Source organism: Schistocerca serialis, chromosome 9 (assembly GCF_023864345.2).
Source record: "Schistocerca serialis cubense isolate TAMUIC-IGC-003099 chromosome 9, iqSchSeri2.2, whole genome shotgun sequence".
Classification (NCBI taxonomy): Eukaryota; Metazoa; Arthropoda; class Insecta; order Orthoptera; family Acrididae; genus Schistocerca; species Schistocerca serialis.
The window spans coordinates 472,624,869-472,643,144 of NC_064646.1; the positions used below are offsets into that span (position 1 = coordinate 472,624,869).

General features: G+C 38.9%; 1 protein-coding gene across 3 annotated transcripts in view; it reads right to left on the reverse strand.

The window, feature by feature from the left end:
• Nucleotides 1-18,276, reverse strand: part of LOC126418812 (copper-transporting ATPase 1) — a 515,583-nt gene that overhangs the window by 184,037 nt on the left and 313,270 nt on the right. For all 3 annotated transcript variants that reach the window (XM_050085753.1, XM_050085755.1, XM_050085754.1), the window contains 4 exons: nt 16,740-16,890; nt 10,800-10,920; nt 5,854-5,996; nt 890-1,093 (listed from right to left, as the gene is read on the reverse strand). In XM_050085753.1, the coding sequence (XP_049941710.1) occupies nt 890-1,093; nt 5,854-5,996; nt 10,800-10,920; nt 16,740-16,890 (619 nt within the window). The remainder of the gene's footprint in view (nt 1-889; nt 1,094-5,853; nt 5,997-10,799; nt 10,921-16,739; nt 16,891-18,276) is intronic.

Below are 18,276 nucleotides of genomic sequence, written 5' to 3' on the forward strand. Positions count from 1 at the left end.
GTAACACAATTTGGAAGCAATACTGTTAGTATTTTAGCAGTGGATATTGCATTGTCTTTGGTCATGTTGTTTTGTCACTTTTCAGTTAAACTGAGCACAGCAGCACATACAACTGAGTATGCACATTAAGGCATACACTGAACAGACTGCATGGAAAACAGAGTTAACTTTCTAGTAAAAGATCAATGCCAGCATCAAGAATACATAGTGTAATAGATTTAAAATGTAAATCTTATTACAAATAAAAGGAATTTTGAGATGTGTGTGTTTTGTCCAGTGGAATAGTCATTTCTTAAAGGTACCACAATGGACTTACAAAAATGTGTAATAGTAAAATTACTGAAGATAGAGATGTATGAACTTGTCCTGTAAACTACTACTTGAGAAGCAGAATAATGTAAGACAATGATTACTATGAACAACAGGCATTCATAAGCAACAATTTGTCTCACATGGCTTGCACGCACTCTGGATAGCACTCACTGTCTGCTACCAGTTTCACTAGTCACACGAGTCATGCACCAGGAATATCAGTAGACTTTCTAACAGTGGGAACATCACAACATATATGTAATGATCTGAGTATTCAGATACTGTTGATCATTTCTAAATCACATGTAAAACTTGGCAACAGACAAACTTTGTAATCTGTCCTCCCACACATCCCACAAAGAAAAATTACTGTTAAAAATTTTTCTTTTTCCAAGAGAGCATCAATTCTCACTCATTCTTTTGTTTCCTTAAGAAGGGAAGATAAACAAAAACAAACCAAAAATAATGAGAACATTTTTCTGTTTACTTATTAACTTTTAAGTTGGCTCTCTGTTTATTTACTGATGGATTGGACACCAAAACATCTTTGTGGAGTCTAAATGTCAATGAGTCTTACCCTCATCAAAACAACATCTGCTGCTGCAACAGCTACATCTGTCCCTGAGGCAATGGCAATGCCGACATCTGACTGAGCAAGTGCTGGGGAGTCATTGACACCGTCACCCACCATGGCAACACGTGCGCCACTCTCTTGCAAGCGCTGGATCTTTGCCACTTTGTGTGATGGCAGTACTTCTGCAAAGACTCTTCCGATTCCCACCTGGAATTCAAGATTTGCTTTTGCATATAAAGAAGCACATGAATAAAGTATCTAAAGTATGATATTAGGAAGAACTCCGCTTACAGCTGGTAAAATTGTTGTTCATTAAAACACGACTAGTTTCGCAGCTAAAGCTGCATCATCAGGTGAACAATGTTAGAAGATCACAGGCATACCTATCACTCCTAGTCAAAATTTACTATTGAGACTAGGAGTGATGCATATGCCTACGATCTTTTAACATTGTTCACCTGATGATGAGCTTTAAAACTGTGAAACTGGTCATATTTTAATAAACAACAATTTTACCAGCCATAAGCGGAGTTCTTCCTAACATAATGCCTTTCAACAGTTGTGGTTGCCCGGAGTATAAAATAGTTTGTGAAATATGTAAAGTCCTGATTAGACAACACTTCATTCAAAATGCAAAATGATAAAAAATAAACTATTAATTATTTATAACAAACTTTCTACTGTCATCATTAATTTCCTTTAATGTAGGAACACACTAAATCTGAGCATTATTAATAAATTTAAATTTATCTGTGTCCAAGTCCATGAGTTTTAATCTGTTCATGTGCATCCCACATAAATAAAAGTTTCAGTCAAGATGATTAACTTCCTCATGAACAGCTGTAGCAACAAATAAAATTACGTTTAAATGGACAAATAAAACTACAACTTTTAGACAAGAAAACAGTCTTTTTGGCTATGTTTCACAATTTTTTTTTTAATTTTACTTGACCTATGTTTCAGGTTACAAGCCCATTCTATGATGGTGGAATTTGTAACTTAGCTGCCAGTGTTGTGTAGTATTGGTGAATACACTACACACAACTAATATACAGATCAGCACATATATAGGTTTCATATTTGTAGTTCATTCTTGAATACCTGTATTGCCTTTTTGTTTTGCACTGGTAATTTTCAAATTTTTATTATATCTCTGTAAATTTTGCTTCATTATTCAACAAATGAAGCCATTAATAAAGTCAGTCAATAAAAAGCATATAAAAGCAAAGTACTGTTATCCTCATTTAACTCGTGCCTTTTTCTAAAAAGGATCCAGATTTGTGAAAGTCTTATTTAGTGGAAGAATGAACATACTAATTAATGTTCAAATTCTCATGGTCCAGTTGGGTTGGGTTGTTTGGGGGAGAAGACCAAACAGCGAGGTCATCGGTCTCATCAGCTTAAGGAAGGATGGGGAAGGAAGTCAGCCATGCCCTTTCAAAGGAACCATCCCAGCATTTGCCTTGAGCGATTTAGGGAAATTACAGAAAACCTAAATCAGAATGGCTGGACATGGGATCAAACCGTCATCCTCCCGAATGTGAGTCCAGTGTGCTAACCACTGCGCCACCTCGCTCGGTCATCGTCCATTGTTAAAACACTTAGTAAACACTTCACACTTGAAGTGAGAAGAGAGTGCAAGGAATTTTTGCAATTTTTTTGGTTAAGACGTCAAGAAATATGTAGCAAGAAACTTCTTGTGAAATTACTTGGATTATAAAAATGTCATCATATTGTAATCTGTAACAAAGACGAGTATAAATTGACTGTCAAAAGTCTGTTAATGGCACCAGTTTTAACTTCAGCCACAGTTTGCCTTTACAGCATGTTCATTTACCATGGTTCAAATCATTTGGGTAAAGTTTTCACGTATGCTTTAAGGTTTCACCCATTCACATATGCCAGCGTGCTCACTATTTCCTGTCAAATATTGCAGAGTGTGGTTCCCAGCTTCCACAAGTAACTCAGTAGACATCAAGATTTTCCAAACCATGTCACAATGTTTTGCTGCTTGCCATAGTCCTGTGGATTGTGTCTCAAAATTTTGTTCTGCCCAGGTCCAAGTTGATGATAAAGCACATTTTAGTGTGTGAAAGGGCTTGCGATAAATTATGATTAGTTTTCAGGCAGACCGTTCATGCAGCACTTAAGATCTGCCCATACTGTTTGTCAGTAATACAAGTGATGACAAAATCCTGGGAGTTTTTACCTTTGTCTTTCCACTTAGAGACAACAAGACAAAGAGCAATTTTCTTCAGTGTCTGTCTGCAATGTATAAGCAGATAATGGTCCAAGAATTTTATTTCAATTTTATTACGAAGAGACTCAGTAGTTATAAAAAGCAAGCTGAATAAACTTTCTCAGACTTGTGACAATGCTAATATAGCTGCAAGTGATGTGAATTAAAACTACTGTTCTCTTCAGCATTTATGAGAGCATGCTTTATGCCATAACACACCTTTGCAATATTATTACAATATGCTTTTAAATTTTTTTTTAGAAACATGAAATTAAGTAACTTGGTTTAACACAAAGGATCACTAACTCAATACTATACTTTGAAACATCTACTCCACTCTGCAGGGCCCACTGCCCGACACATTGAGCCAACGAGTGCTGCCAGTGCACACCCAACATCGCAAGCTCTAGAGACACTCCACAACATTGATATAACATTTAGGCCTTTCAGCTAATCGGCCTCAAGATGAGAATGGAGGTGAAGTGACCAGACCACAGTCATGTAGAAAGAACAAACTCCCAAGTAGCCAGTGACACTTTACGCTATGTTAGACACGGCCTAAATACAGACACTGCAATAGCCACAACGGCTGCCGTAGAGTTAGTCACTGAAAAGCACAACAAAAACTTCTGAAGATAGTATGCACTACTACTGTCAGATAGCTACTCAATGACAGTTAGGTGTCATTGATGGAAACACAATCACTATGAACTGTAGTCCTACGACTACATGCGAACAGGACATAAGTTGAAGTGCTGTCTGGTATTCACCGTACAATCACTGTGTGTCACTGTCCAATGTCTACGTGCAAATGGGCCATGGGCTGAACATGTGTATCATAGTTCTACACCAAGTCTGAAGCTCAGAGTCCTCAGAGACTATGGTCGACGAGTCAAAGGCTGGCGACTCAGGAGGGGGAGTCTCAGAGGCCAGAGTCCTCAGAAGCAACAGATCAGTGACATAAAGGCTAATGATTGGATAGTTAGCTGATCTGGAGGACAGCACAGCAAAAGTGATCCTGGATTGCAGGCTGGAACTCAGTCCAGAGTTAGTGGCTGTAATGGTTCTGGTTTGGTGGCATAGGTCAAACTGCACATGCTGGTTCAGAGCCGAGATCGAACTGACTGGCTATGGCCACACATTGGCATAAATACTGTAGTGGCGGAGGAATTCGGTGTGGCCTACTTGCAAGGATGTCATCTGGCATTTGAGTAGTGTCACAATCCTCACGCCTCCTTCCGGCAGTGAATACAGTGTCTACTAGCCGTGGAGTTGCCTCTGGCCACTGCGTGGATGACAACAACAGATTGCTGCTGTTGTCCTGGATCGTCACGTACGTTCCTCGATGAAGCAGCATCGTCAGGCCCACATTGTTACTGTTGATACCTGGATAACGCAGTGTCAGTAGGACCATGCTTCAGCAGCCTGCGGCAATTATCTGTATTGCTGGCAGACTGGGTGTAGGATACAGCAGTAGACACTTCCATTACCATTTCCTATTAACACTACCAGCACTTGCTGTAATGTGTTGCTTGCCAGTAGGATACAGAAGTTGCTTTCCAACACGTAGTAGAAAATATCAGCCATCATCAGAAATCACAGGAACTTTAAGCCTGCCTAGTCAGTTTGTTGGTTAATTAGTTAGTTAGATGTTACAATGATTGTTTTACTGAAATAATATGGACGAAATTAGTTTACACACACACATTTAGTGTTAACATTAGTGAACACATGTTTTTAGTCCTACTCATGCAACTACACTTAGAAACAAGGTTTTCTTATTAACTGGCTACCAGCTTTTAAGTAAAAATTCTCCTCTCCCTGGTACCTGCTGTGGTATGTACAACAGCCACAGGAAGAGCACCCAAGTACAGCCAGGAAATGGTACATTAAAACATTTATTATGTTGGATGGATAATGGTTCAAAGCTGAAAAGGCATAGTATCTGTCAGTTCTCAATTTAAAAACTATTGAGTACATATAGTTGAATATGGGCCCTGGATGACCTTAAACTAATCCTAACTACACAGTTTTGACCATTGGGTAATCTTAGTGACAACAGTGAGTCAAGGCTGTTGAGTTTTCATGTGCCAGGAAGTTACGAACCAACACACACCTTTGCAAAGAGATAGTTCATTCTGGAAAGACTCCCCCCAATACTGTGGCTAAGCCATGTCTCCACAATATTCTTTCTTTCCAGAGTGTTAGTCCTGAAGGATATGTGGGAGAACATCTATGACATTCGGAAGGTAGGAGATGAGGAAGTGGCAAAGGTAAAGCTGTGAGGACGCATTGTGAGTCACGCTCGGATAGCTCAGTCAGTAGAGCACTTACCAGCAAAAGGTAAATGTTTCAGATCTGCGTCTCAGTCTGGCACACAGTTCTGATCTGCCATGATGTATTAAATTTCTTTGTTATATATTTAAGATGTTGGCATAGTTTTGAATTAGCACGTAAATGTTTTTGCTTTCAAGTGCACCAGATGACAAGAGTAACATCTTTCAAATAATAATACTACAAAATAGACTAGTACCCTGAAACATAAGTCATAAACTCAAAATTGTGAAAAATAGGTAGATAAATATTTTTGCTTGTGTAGTAATTACAATGTAGAACAACTGATCATTAATTTGTAGTCGTGCAACAGATACCTTTAACATCATCTGTTGTCTCTCAAATTTTTGTACTCACATCATGGACAAAAATCTTAATGATTTGGCAGACTCACCTGTCTTGCAATAGAAACAGCTGTCTGACGGTTGTCGCCTGTTAAGAGGATCACCTCGAGCCCCATCTTCTTCAGGGTAAATACTGCTAAGTGTGCCTCAGGTTTGACCTCATCTGCGACACTCACCATTGCCACTAAAATACCTGCAAGTTGTAACTTAGGTTACAGATATTGAAACAAATGCTCAACTAATTGCTTTTCAAAGTTTGTTGTCAACAATCGATCAATTACAGCATGAAAGCAACAGTAAAATTGATACATACGAGGTGTGATCAAAAAGTAACAGGAATGTGTGTTTTTCTTAAAGAACCTTTATCTATTAATTGTCAACATCAACTTTGTCACCCTTAGATGTAATATCCTGATGCCAGTACTTTTTCCAATCTTGGAAGCACTTCTGGAGTTCACTTTTCATTATGGTATTCAACTCCTTCAGTGATTCTGTTTTCCTCTCATCAATGATGGCAGATTGAAGTCCTTTCATGGTTCTCTTCAGCCTTGAGACTGGAAAGAAGTTACAGGAGGCCATGTCTGATGACTCAGTTTCCAAAACAACATATTGATTTTGTTTTTGCCAAAAAATGATGAATAAGCACTGAGGTGCGAATGGGAGTATTATTGTGATGCAATTTTCGCAAATGGTTTTGCCACAGTTCTGATGATTTTCTTTAACTTCTAGGTAGTAGTCCCTATTGACCTACAAACATAAGGCAGGAACTCGAGATGCATTATCCCCTTGGGATAAAAGAAAACAGTGGGAAAAACCTTTATATTTGATCAAACTTTTAGAATTTATTTGGTCTTGTCTCTCCTGGCAGTTTCCATTGGAACAACTGTGAGCCATAACTTATCTCTCGAGTGGTTAGTGTGTCAGCTCTTTCTTGTGTCCACACTTTGCTGCAGTGTGATTGGTTGCAATTGCCTATTTAGGTGCACATGGAAGGAGAGTCAGTGCAGCTGTGAGACACGAAGGAAGTTATGTTGGTTACCAAGAGAGGGAAAAATCCCTATCGGTGATCATTGTTGCAGTACTTGTCATGTTGTGGTCAGTGGTGGGCTGTGTGAGACCGGAGATTGTTTTGGCTGAGTACTGAAGCAACACTCACGAGTGGACGACGTGCGTGATACTTCAGCAGAACTGGGGCCTTGCTACATCTGGAGGACAGTGTAGCTGTGCAGAGATCTCAATACAACCATCTGCATCCTATCAGTGTGCCAAGACCTCTGTCTGCCGCTGCCACCTTCAGCTGTGTTAATTATGTTGGGTAAGCTGTTTTCTCATTAGGGATTGTTCTCTTATGTTTAAATGTTGGGTGGCCCTTTAACACTTTGATGTTGATCTGTGGCACCTCAAATGTGCTGCCACATTTTGAGTGTGGAAATTCCTTGCCATGTAGGTGCCGTTTTGCTTACAAGTACTACCTCTGCCTATTGCATAATATACTGTGCCTAATTTACAAAAGCTGTGCAAATTGTTCAAACTGTATAGAGCTTGTGCCCGGTCAGTTTTTCTGAAGTAATATCAGTTTATTTAGAGCCCAGTTCCTGGCAGATTCTATAAGTGAGACTGTGGTAAAGTCTGTTGTGTTGTTTGATGTATGTTGTACTGAATACCAGCTTGTGTAGTCTTAGTTGTGAGTCAGTCAAATTACTGGTAATGGTTGCTCTTGCAGTACTTTATTACGTACTGGTTACCTCTGCTTAATTCTGTGCAAGCAACTTAAATTATGCAATGCCATTTTAGTTTTAATTTTAAAGGCATAATTTTGTCTTAACCCTATAATAAGCTGTGCTTTTTATTGCTTTGCACACTGTTGGAGTATTTCAATAAGCCTCTTACTTCAATTATTTGATGGTTAAAGTTGCAACAAAAATGTCTTACATGCATAAAATATTGCAATTTTCTTTAAGAATTTTGGGCTTATTGACTGTTTGCAAGGCTGTATGTTAATATCCGATTTGGCTGGCTTCTCAGTTGGTGTAAAATGGGCCATTTTCTGAAATAGTTTGTTTGGTATGTTATAGAATGGACTTCTTGTTTTCTGAGTCTGCTCGACTGCACCTTACGCATTTTCACAAGACCAGTACAACTATGTGGGTCTACGGGCATGGAAGGCTGCTAAGTTTGAGCAGTACTGTAAGTGATATACGTATTCTACCTATAAGGAACTTTTTCCGATTTAAAAATGTAGCTTGCAAATAATGTATTTGGTGTTTTAAACTATTCAAAGATTTCAAATCCTTTTGGAGCCGCCAGGTTTGTTAGTCCTCTGTCAAATAATTTTGTCTCAAGTATTTGCACTGAACCAGTAAAATATCTGTAAAGTCTTTTCTTAAAACACACTTAAAAAAGGAGCTATATTTTGCAACTAAGTTTTACCAAAAGCAAATGCATAAGTTCCAAGTTTTTGAAAAACTTCTTTTATTGAAGGAAGTCACTGCCATTTGTGTTAAATTAAAATATGTATCCTTAAATGTTACACTTGTTGCTCTGCAGAAGTTTTCTGGATTTTTTACTTTAAGTATGATTTGAATAAACAGTAAGTTGTAATATCACTGTGTTGCTGTGCTATTAACAGTGTTGGTTGTTTTGATGCCTGGTAAATATAGCTTGCTGTTGGGAACCCTCTGTGGGCTTGGTCCTTTCACTCCCTGCAACCTTGATACCTACTAGCAACATACTACATTGGGCCTTTATTTCAATGTGATACCCCTATACCCCTGTTTTCCTACCCATTACAACCTTCTTCAGAAGTACTGGATAATTGTCGACTTCATTCAGTAATTCCCTGGCAGTACCTGCATATCACCATTTTTGGTGAAGAGTCAGTGGTTTCAGAACAACCTTTGCTGCTACACATTTCACATACAAAACACCAAAAAATTTGGCTGGCACAAGCCAAAACGTACGCTTACATCATTCTGTTACTTCTTCACTGACATCAGTAATTGATGTGCTAGGGAATCCAGCATGGTTGACATCATCTTGACCCTCTTAAAAATGTTTATACCACTCAAACTCTTATCTTACTCATAGAAGATTCACCAAAAGCCACAGTTAATATTTTGAATGTGGTGCTGCACTTTATTCCATTTTTTAAGTATGTATTAGAACAAAAAGTGTGCTGTCACATAAATATATTTGCGTAAGTATTACAATACAAATCTTTTCAATGTGAGATACTTTTTGAAACTCTTCAGGCTAGACTGTTTCCGTCATCATCATCATCATCATCATCATCATCATCAAAAACATTGTCACTCTCATTTTCACTTAGACATTCCTCTAGAAGCTCTACAATCTCTTCCTCAGAAAGGACAATGAGTGAAGAACTAGCCATTTTGTGTCTACTAACTTGAACATGATAATTACAACCTGAATCTCAACATAATTGCTACATTCAACACTGACTTAACACAGGCTTCCTTACATGACAGCACTATGCAGCATTGATGTCTAGTACAGTCACATTTAGGAATGGAGCATTTGAGAGCTATTTTAAAATCATATCAAGTGATGCTCAACAGCAGAGTGGAAAACAAAATTTGTGATCTCAAGTGCCACTTGCTATTTGAGTGGAATGAATTAAATGATGAAATTTGGAAAAAGACACTATTATGATATTTAACCACACCGATGAAACCTATGAGAGATTACCTAGACAGTTCATCACGGGGACATTGATTAATAGACAAGTTAAAAAAAGTGGAATTGCAAATGATAAAAGCCTTGCACAAAAATTGTGTTAGTAGAGTAAATACCAATACAGGAGGAACAAAATGGCTGAAAGTTGAAGTGGGCTTACAATGGTGAAGTATGCTCTCCTCTTTATTATTCATCACAGTCAAGGTTAAACATAAATTAGGAAGATATACAACAAAAAGCCACATTTGCAGATGTAGTGATGTGGGGATGAGATAAAAGTGTAAAGGCAAGCATATACATGGATCCAAGAGACAGAAAAATTTGAGGTGAGAGTAAATCCACAAAAGAGCAAAAAATAGTAATGAGAAGGGGAAGGATGGAAGGGGAAAGGAAAAAAAACTGAAAATTTTTGCATGGGGTCAAAAGGTCAAGCACTTAATAAGAGGGGCACTAATGATGGCAAGTTAGATAATGAAATTTGTAAAAGCATATGAAAAGTAAAAATCTTCTACCGGAGTCTAAGGCATATGATGTGGAACAGAGATGTCCCAAAGGAATGTAAAAAGTGCTATATTCCAACCATGGAAAATCCTTAATAAAGTTCTATATACAACGTATTCTGAACACATTCTAGCAAAGCAGCTGGCCAATGGACTACAACAAAAATGGAAAGAACCAGAATGCAGGCAGCAGAGTTGAAATGTTTAAGAGGTACTGAAGACAAGAAAGAACAGACTCATAAATGAGGAGATCAGAAAAAGGATGGGGACTTCAAAACTTCAGGTCAAGATACAAACATGAAAGCTGAAGGAGAAGGCACACATGACAACAACAACAGAGGAAAGAGTGCTGAAAAAATACTTTCTGAAAGATCAGCTGGAAAGAGACCACAAGGAAGACCCACAAAGATAAAGGTATACAGTGAGTGAGTCCACAGAGAAGAGGGCAAGGAAACTAGAAGATGTGCTAAAGAAGGAGAGGAGAGGTGGAGAGACAGATAACAATGAAGGTCCTTGTTTCACAAGAAGAACAAGAAAATTAAATCATGTTGTTGTTTTTGTTGACATATAATACAAGTCAAAGATTCTATCTGCTGTAGCTGTTATCCCTTTAGTGAAAAATTATTAAGATGGGCACATATCACATAGAATATCATTAGACAGTAATTGCACTTAAATGCTAGCAGATTCTTGCACTTAAAATTTTAGTAATTCTCATTTACGAGATAGGTTTTACATGTTATGCATACTGTTAAATGCTGAACTGAGGATCATTAAGCTGTTTTTTGAATCGTACTTACCATTAATGGCACACATGACTGATGTCCTTCCAAGTTCTTCCTCCTCTGTCATTTTACTGTCCACATCAGAAGGCACCTCTCCAATAGTGCGACGCATCCATTCTCTATTGCCAATCAGGACCTTAAAGTAACAGCAAAGCACATATTTTGGTTTGCATTAAAGTTTTCTAAGACTGAAGTACATTTGCTTCTATCGTGATTGCACTTTGCATTAAAGATTACTAATAAATATCAACAGTAAGATTATAAAGTGGATACATTCTAGCTATTCCATAATCATCATAAAATTGCATTCCATCAACTTTCTGATAAAGAAAATAAATACAATAAATCAACAGCCTTGGGCTGGTGTGAAGTTGTGCAGATTGGAACAATTGAACCTATCATTGTTCCCTAAAATAAGGGACATCCTACCCAAGAGCCTTCCAGGCCCTTCTAAAGTGATGTTCCATCACCCACCCAATCTTCAGAACATACAAATCTATCCCTATGCCACTCCCAATCTCAATCCCTTGCCACAAGGATCAAATCTCTGTGGAAGATCCAGGTGTAAGACCTGCCCAATCCACACACCCAGCACTTCCCATACGAGTGTTAATCTTATGCCATCAGAGACTGGGCCATGTGCGAAAGCAGCCATGTCACTCAGCAGGTCTGCTATAATCACTGCAGAGCTTTTTACATTGGTATGACTATCAAGCAGCTGTCCAGCAATATGAACTGCCAACACCAAATCGTGGCTAATAGCAAAGAATGCAACTGAGTGGCACAACATGCAGCTGAACATAACATGCTTGATTTTAATGACTACTTCACCACCCGAGCCATCTGGATCCTCCAATCCACCACTAGCTTTTCTGAGCTGCACAGATGGGAGCTATCCTTACAACACATTCTCCATTCCCATAATTATCCCAGCCTCCACCTACGGTAACATACTGTCCCCACATCCTCCGCCCAACTTGTTTCCACACCCTCTGTTCTGGCACGTCCTCCCCATTCATGTGTCCCACCCTCCATTTGCCACCCTCTGCCAATAGACCTACTGATCTTTCCCGCACCTCTCTTCTTTGCTCTGTTTTCCCCACCTCCCTGCCCCACAACCTCCTGACGCTGCACCTGTTGGCATTCTAGTCCCTCCACATTCTGCCACACAATGCTCCTCACTCCCCCACCAATACAAAGCTATTGCATCCCTTCCCCACTCCCTCCAGGTTGCTGCTTCCATCCCATGTAACATTTTCATTCTGGCCCCACTGTTGGTGTTAGTGGTCATGTGTGCATGAGAGGTGTGCTTGCTTGTTTTAAAATATATATATATATATATATATATATATATATATATATATATATATATATATATGTGTGTGTGTGTGTGTGGTTTTCTGATAAAGGCTGCGGCCAGTGTAAGCGTCTTAATCATGCCTGTCTGTAATTTAGCATGTCACCTTTATGGTAAGTAGCAATCTATCTTTTCTGACATTGTTGATATTCCTACCTGGAGTTTTCATTTTTTGATTTTAGTATGAAAGAGGCTAGGCACAGGGTAGGGTCTGAAACAGGGAAGCAGATTTATCAGTGCAAATCCCTCTAGTACTATTTCACGTGAGTGATGGAGCAAGTGACCATACAGAAACTTATTTATATCTGCAGTAGGCAGTACAGAGGATGCGATAACAGAGAATCCAAGGGATTAGGAAGCTTCAAGTATATATAAATGCCTGTATGTACATCCTCCGATCTCTAACCTCCCCCTCCCCCTCCCCCACTCCAAATAAAAAGGCGCATAAACAAAACAAAATATCTAGATACTGCAAAACTCTTTACATTGCTTTTTGTAGAATTTATCACACTCACCATGAAACAAAAATTTAATAGTTACGTAACATTAAACCTATCATTAAGTAAAACTCTATTGTGATTTGTGTGCCAAGAACATATGACAAATGATTTATAAAATACAAGGTAAAATTAACAAATCAGATACTTCAAATCATCAAAGTCTTGGCTACTCTAACTCACCATTATCAAGAAAATTTGGACTACAGACTTCTCTATATTAGCAATATATATTTTTGCTTGTACCTCATCTTGCTTCCTTAATTAGGTATTTCTTTTTTCCATTTACAATAAATGTTTCCCACGTTCTTGTTATGAAAGTTTAAAATCACAATTATGTCATATATGAAGATTGTTGTAAATGACAGAGTGTGTACTGGAGAATGACAGAACAGGCAGAAATACTGTATTTCCTTTTCTAAAACTTTTTCACTGAGGAATATCATGAGAGGATTTCTACTTTCAATTGTTGCACAAGCACCACATTGACAAAAAATTGAGGAAAGTAACCACAGGATAGAAAATCAACTAAAATTGCTCAACAGCAAGAAGGCAATGGGAGCCGATGAAATACGTACATAATTCTACACAGAGTATGTGAAAGACTTTGATCCTTGTCTAGTGGCAGCTTATTACATGCTGCATTCCATGCTATTGGAAAAATGCACCAAGTCTTTCTCATTTTCAAGAGTGGTTGTTGAACTGTTGCACACTGCTATGGGGCTACATTGCTTATGTGAGGGTTGTAAAACTTGGTAACATATTTTATATTTGCATATTACAAACAACCTGAAGACTGAAAATTTCATCTGTAGAAATCAACATGCATTCTATAAACAACAATCATGTGAAAATCAGATTGCTCTGTTCATTCATGAAACCCAGCATGTAGTAGAACTGGTGCCATATTCCTTGGCTTCTGGAAAGTGTTCCATGCAGTTCTGCACTGTTGCCTAACGAACAAAACATAAGTGTACAAAATATCAGAGCAACTTTGTGACTGGATTGAAGAGGTTTTGGCAAACAGAACACCACTTGTCATTCCTAACGGAGAGAGATCTTCTGACAAAAATATCTTTGGACATTCCCCAAGGGACCATATAGAATAATTACTGTTTACAGTAAACATAAACAGCCTAGTGATTAATGCCAGAAGCTCTATGAGGCTGTTTGTGTGCGACAGAAGCGACAATAGCAGAAAATTGTACCGAGATGCTGAGAGACCTACAGAGAATTGAAACTTCATGCAGGAATTGGCATGTAAGCTCCAACATTCACAAATTTGACACATTGCACTAAATGGACAGCAAGTCTCCATTTCTGTGTGACTGTACAATTACTTTACATGGACGCAGTCACAGCCATAAAATATAAGCGAGTATGCATGTGGAACAATTTGAAGTTGAAAGAGCACATAAAACTAAACATACAAAAGGCAAATGTCCGACAGATTCTGTAAATCTGATCCACCTGTTTATGGAGCACTTTGAGGACATTACCCTGGACATGGCTCCTGCAAAGCATAGTTGTTCTTATCGTTACAACAATGATATGTTCATTGCCTGATCTCATGGATGTGAAGAACTGGGAGAATTCTTTGACCACATGAACAGTATCCAAAACAACATCAAATTCACGATGGAGGTAGAAACTGATGTTGCCTTCCCTTTCCTTTACGTCCTCATCTGCTGTAAAGCAAATGGGCCTCTCAGTCACAGCGTTTACCAGAAACCCACCCACATGAACTGTTATCTGCATGGTATCAGCTATTACCATCTGTCGCAGAAACGTTCCACCATTATAAAGACCTCGGTACATCTAGCAGAAGCCACGCCAGACTCTGAAAACCTACCAAGGGAACTGAGCCATTTGTGGAAACTATTCAAGGAAACAAGCTACAACAAGTACCAGATTTCGCAAGCCCTCTTTCCAAAACCACAGAAGCAGGAGGACCCCGAGTATGGCTCTAAGAAGATGGTGCTTCTGTGTACTGTGGCTCAATAACAGGAAAGTTTAGCCCGGCTCCTAGGGAGAGAGAGAACAGATTCTGTCTTCAGGGCTTCAACAAAATTTCGACAACTCATGAGGCCTGTAGTAGACAATGTAGGCCTTAGAATGCCAGGAGTGTATAAAATACAGTGTGGGTGCAGACAGTTTTTTGTAAGACAAACTGTGCCTACTATTGAACACTGCTGTGTAGAACACGAAAAATGCTTTCACCTTCGGTACACTGAGAAACCAGTGATAACAGAGCATGCTCTACAAAATGGACATTGTATTGCATTCAGAGAGACATCAGTTATTACATGGAGTAAAAGTTTCTGGGATAGCATAATTAAAGAAGTGATCAAGATAAAAAATTGTAATGACACCCTCAATAAAGATCATGGTCTATAGATAAGCATGGCTTGGGACTTGGCCATCAAAAGGTTGAAGGAGGTGCATCAGATGCATAGCGCAACAAAAATATTACCTTAAACGGTATTGAAGTGAGCACCGGTGACATCACAGAAGGCACTGCACCTATAGAAGGATGGAAGCAGCAACCAGAAAACAGTGATCACTTGACAAAGGCTGAAGAGTACACAGCAAAAAGCTTATGGATTGTAAACCACTGAACACAACTGGAAGCTCAAGAGAATTTTATCAAGTACAAATCACAATGAAACCATGCATTCTTGTATGATGTAGGAATACCTCATTCATTGAATATATTGGTATTGCTCCTCCATTTGGGACTCCTACCAGACAGGATTGGTCGACAATACTGTATCCACTGGCTGCCACCAGTGACAGAACAACAACCTCACAGGTGTGTAGCACAGTTAGCCACAGCTCTGGTCTGCTAGTAACAAAACAGCCAACATCAACACAAACATGCTGGGCTATTTTCAACCAATCCTCAAGCAGCCTCCACAGTGCTGGCCAGCACCAGTCTCACTACTAGCAGCACGTGTGTTGCAGTAAACAGTGTTGCAATCATAAGCACTCATTCTCTTCCACGAAATTATAAATTGTCCACCCGCTGAGTGTCACACCAGAATCCTACTGCCAAGATACTTAGATTACTGCCCAACTTCTCTGCGGCCAGTTCATGCTACAGGTTTCTGATGGCCACAGCTAGCAGCCTACTGATGTGAGTTCTCTTTGCCAAACTGAATGAAGTGCATCTCACCACAGCATCCAAGCAACCGAGCCATTACGAATGAAACACACACAACACTAGAGTAATATTACACCAATGTTTTGTGTATTTTATTCATAATGTATAAAACATTCTACCAAGAACTGATGGAACCGTCAATAAATACGTCCAAGTCATCACCGAGAGTATCCTCCATTCATCGCTCTGCTTGACTTCTGTCTCAGCCATTTCTCCAATTAACTACTTCCATGGACTGTCTTGACGCTCCTCGAGCTCACTTCCTTTCCCGACCCTACTCCCAATAATCCTCTAACACCCTGCCACTCACTACCAACCATGACCCCCGTGGACTTCTACATTGTGAGAACATTCTAGTGCAATTTCAGTGCCTGAACTTCACCCTGAACCAAATAGTGTGGACTCATATCCCCAGACACTGTGTATTGTATTCTGATCATTGGACTTAACAAACATACAACCGCTCTTTGTTACCTAGCCACTTCAATTTCAGCATGTTGCTCCTCTTAGTCATGAACACTAAAGAGGAAACAGACAGAGGAAATAGACAAGATGGAAGGAAGAGCCATGCAGTTTTTCACAATTTTGTTTGGTATGCACAAAAGTTCCATGGAGATGCTAATCCAGTCTTAGTGGCAGACACTAGAAGAGAGGCACTGTGCGTCAACTTGTGGGTAAAATCCAAGCATATTTATTCATAGAAGACTAACTCAACATTATGCTTTCTTGTATTTATGTGAAAAGATTGTGAAGGTGAAATTAGAGGGATGTGAGCCAACTATCGTTTTGCTGTGCACCATTCACAACTGAAACAGGAAGGGGAGAATGCAACTATACACGAGGCACTCTCTGCTGACAGAGTGTAGGTGTAGATGTAAATGTAAATGTAGATGTAAACTTTTCACTGAACAGGCGATAGAAAATGCAATGCACCTCACCTCGTAGGAATCCACAGTGTTCTCAACCACACTGCTTCCATTGATTGTGAGCAGCTGCTCTAGCTTTGCTGCACCCTTTTCTTTGCTGCTGTACTCACTGAGGTTTAAGTCAATTGGCACACCACTTATAACTGCCGACTTTACACCATTCCTGCAATGAAAAATAAGACACAGAGATTGTAAAACAGTGACAAGCCAAAGAATCTATATAGCACTTTTGATGGAATACACCAAGGTCACAACTGCTGTAGAGCATGCTCCACAACAGGATACTGTGTGTTTCCAGTATACACCCTCTGCCTATACTCAGTCATCTTAACTGTTAACTTGACGAAACTTAACACAAGCTTGCCAGTTTTCTTCTCCCATCCATCGATTTATTTCTTTTAACATCATCTCCATATTTCCTCCAATGTATTAGTGTACAGTACCTATTGACTGAGGTGTTTAATGGCAGGAAGTTAACAATTAAGACCTGATGTGTACCTCATCCATAGTTCTAAATGGACTACACTGGGCAACACACCAAGGAGTGGATGTAAGAGGAATTATAGCAAAATTGCAATTGGAGTAAAGAAAGGAAGACTGATGTGTATTAGAAAGTAAAATATTTTTCTGACACAGTATGTGCTTACATATTATATTCAGCAAAATCTCCGAGAAAGAATTCTGTGAACTGCATTTAAAATATGGATCCATTGCAAAATGTTACTTATTCCTTGGGTTAGTTAGCTCTCTAATGATGTTGAACTTAGTATGTAATCCACATGCTCTGTGGAAAGAAGTGTCACCTTCGGCTAATTTAAAAAGGGAAGATCAGGGGCATGTGGCAAAGACAATTGTTAAGGATTGATTACGTCAACATTGGACAGAAAGTAAAATAGGTGGGGAGCTACCTTGTATTCCTGGAAATAGTAAGCACTGGTCTCAATCAACTGAGAACACCTGGTACATTGAGAAAACTACAAAACAAAAAAAAGAGAAGGAAGTTAATAGCACATTGGTACAAATGTCATCCAAGTGTCACCCTAGACAGACAAGGAAACATAACACAAAACATGTATGAAGAAATTATCCCGGCATTTACATGAAGTTATTCAGGCCAGCTCATGGAAAACCTGAGCTAGAATGACTGGATGAGGATCTGAGCCCTATTTCCCCTGAATGTGTGACCATTGTCTCTACCACAATGCCATCCCATTTATTTTGAAATTGAATGAAAGTAAGTATAAGTTGTTAAAAGAAAAGAGAACTGTGAATATTTCACGTTACTAATGAAGCTATCATAGTGAATAGTACCAAGGAAAGCTGAATGCAAATTACCATTATTCAAAAACCACAGAAAGAAATTAGGAACCATGTGATAGACCCATGCTCGTATCTGTGACTTCATACAAAATAATAATAAATATATCCAATGAAGTTCATTTATTACTCAACCACGTAAGACAAAAATAATATTACACAAGATGAAGATAGTGATCTTTCATTAAAGTAATTTGGCATAGGGCAAAAGTAGAGTGATACAACAAACCAT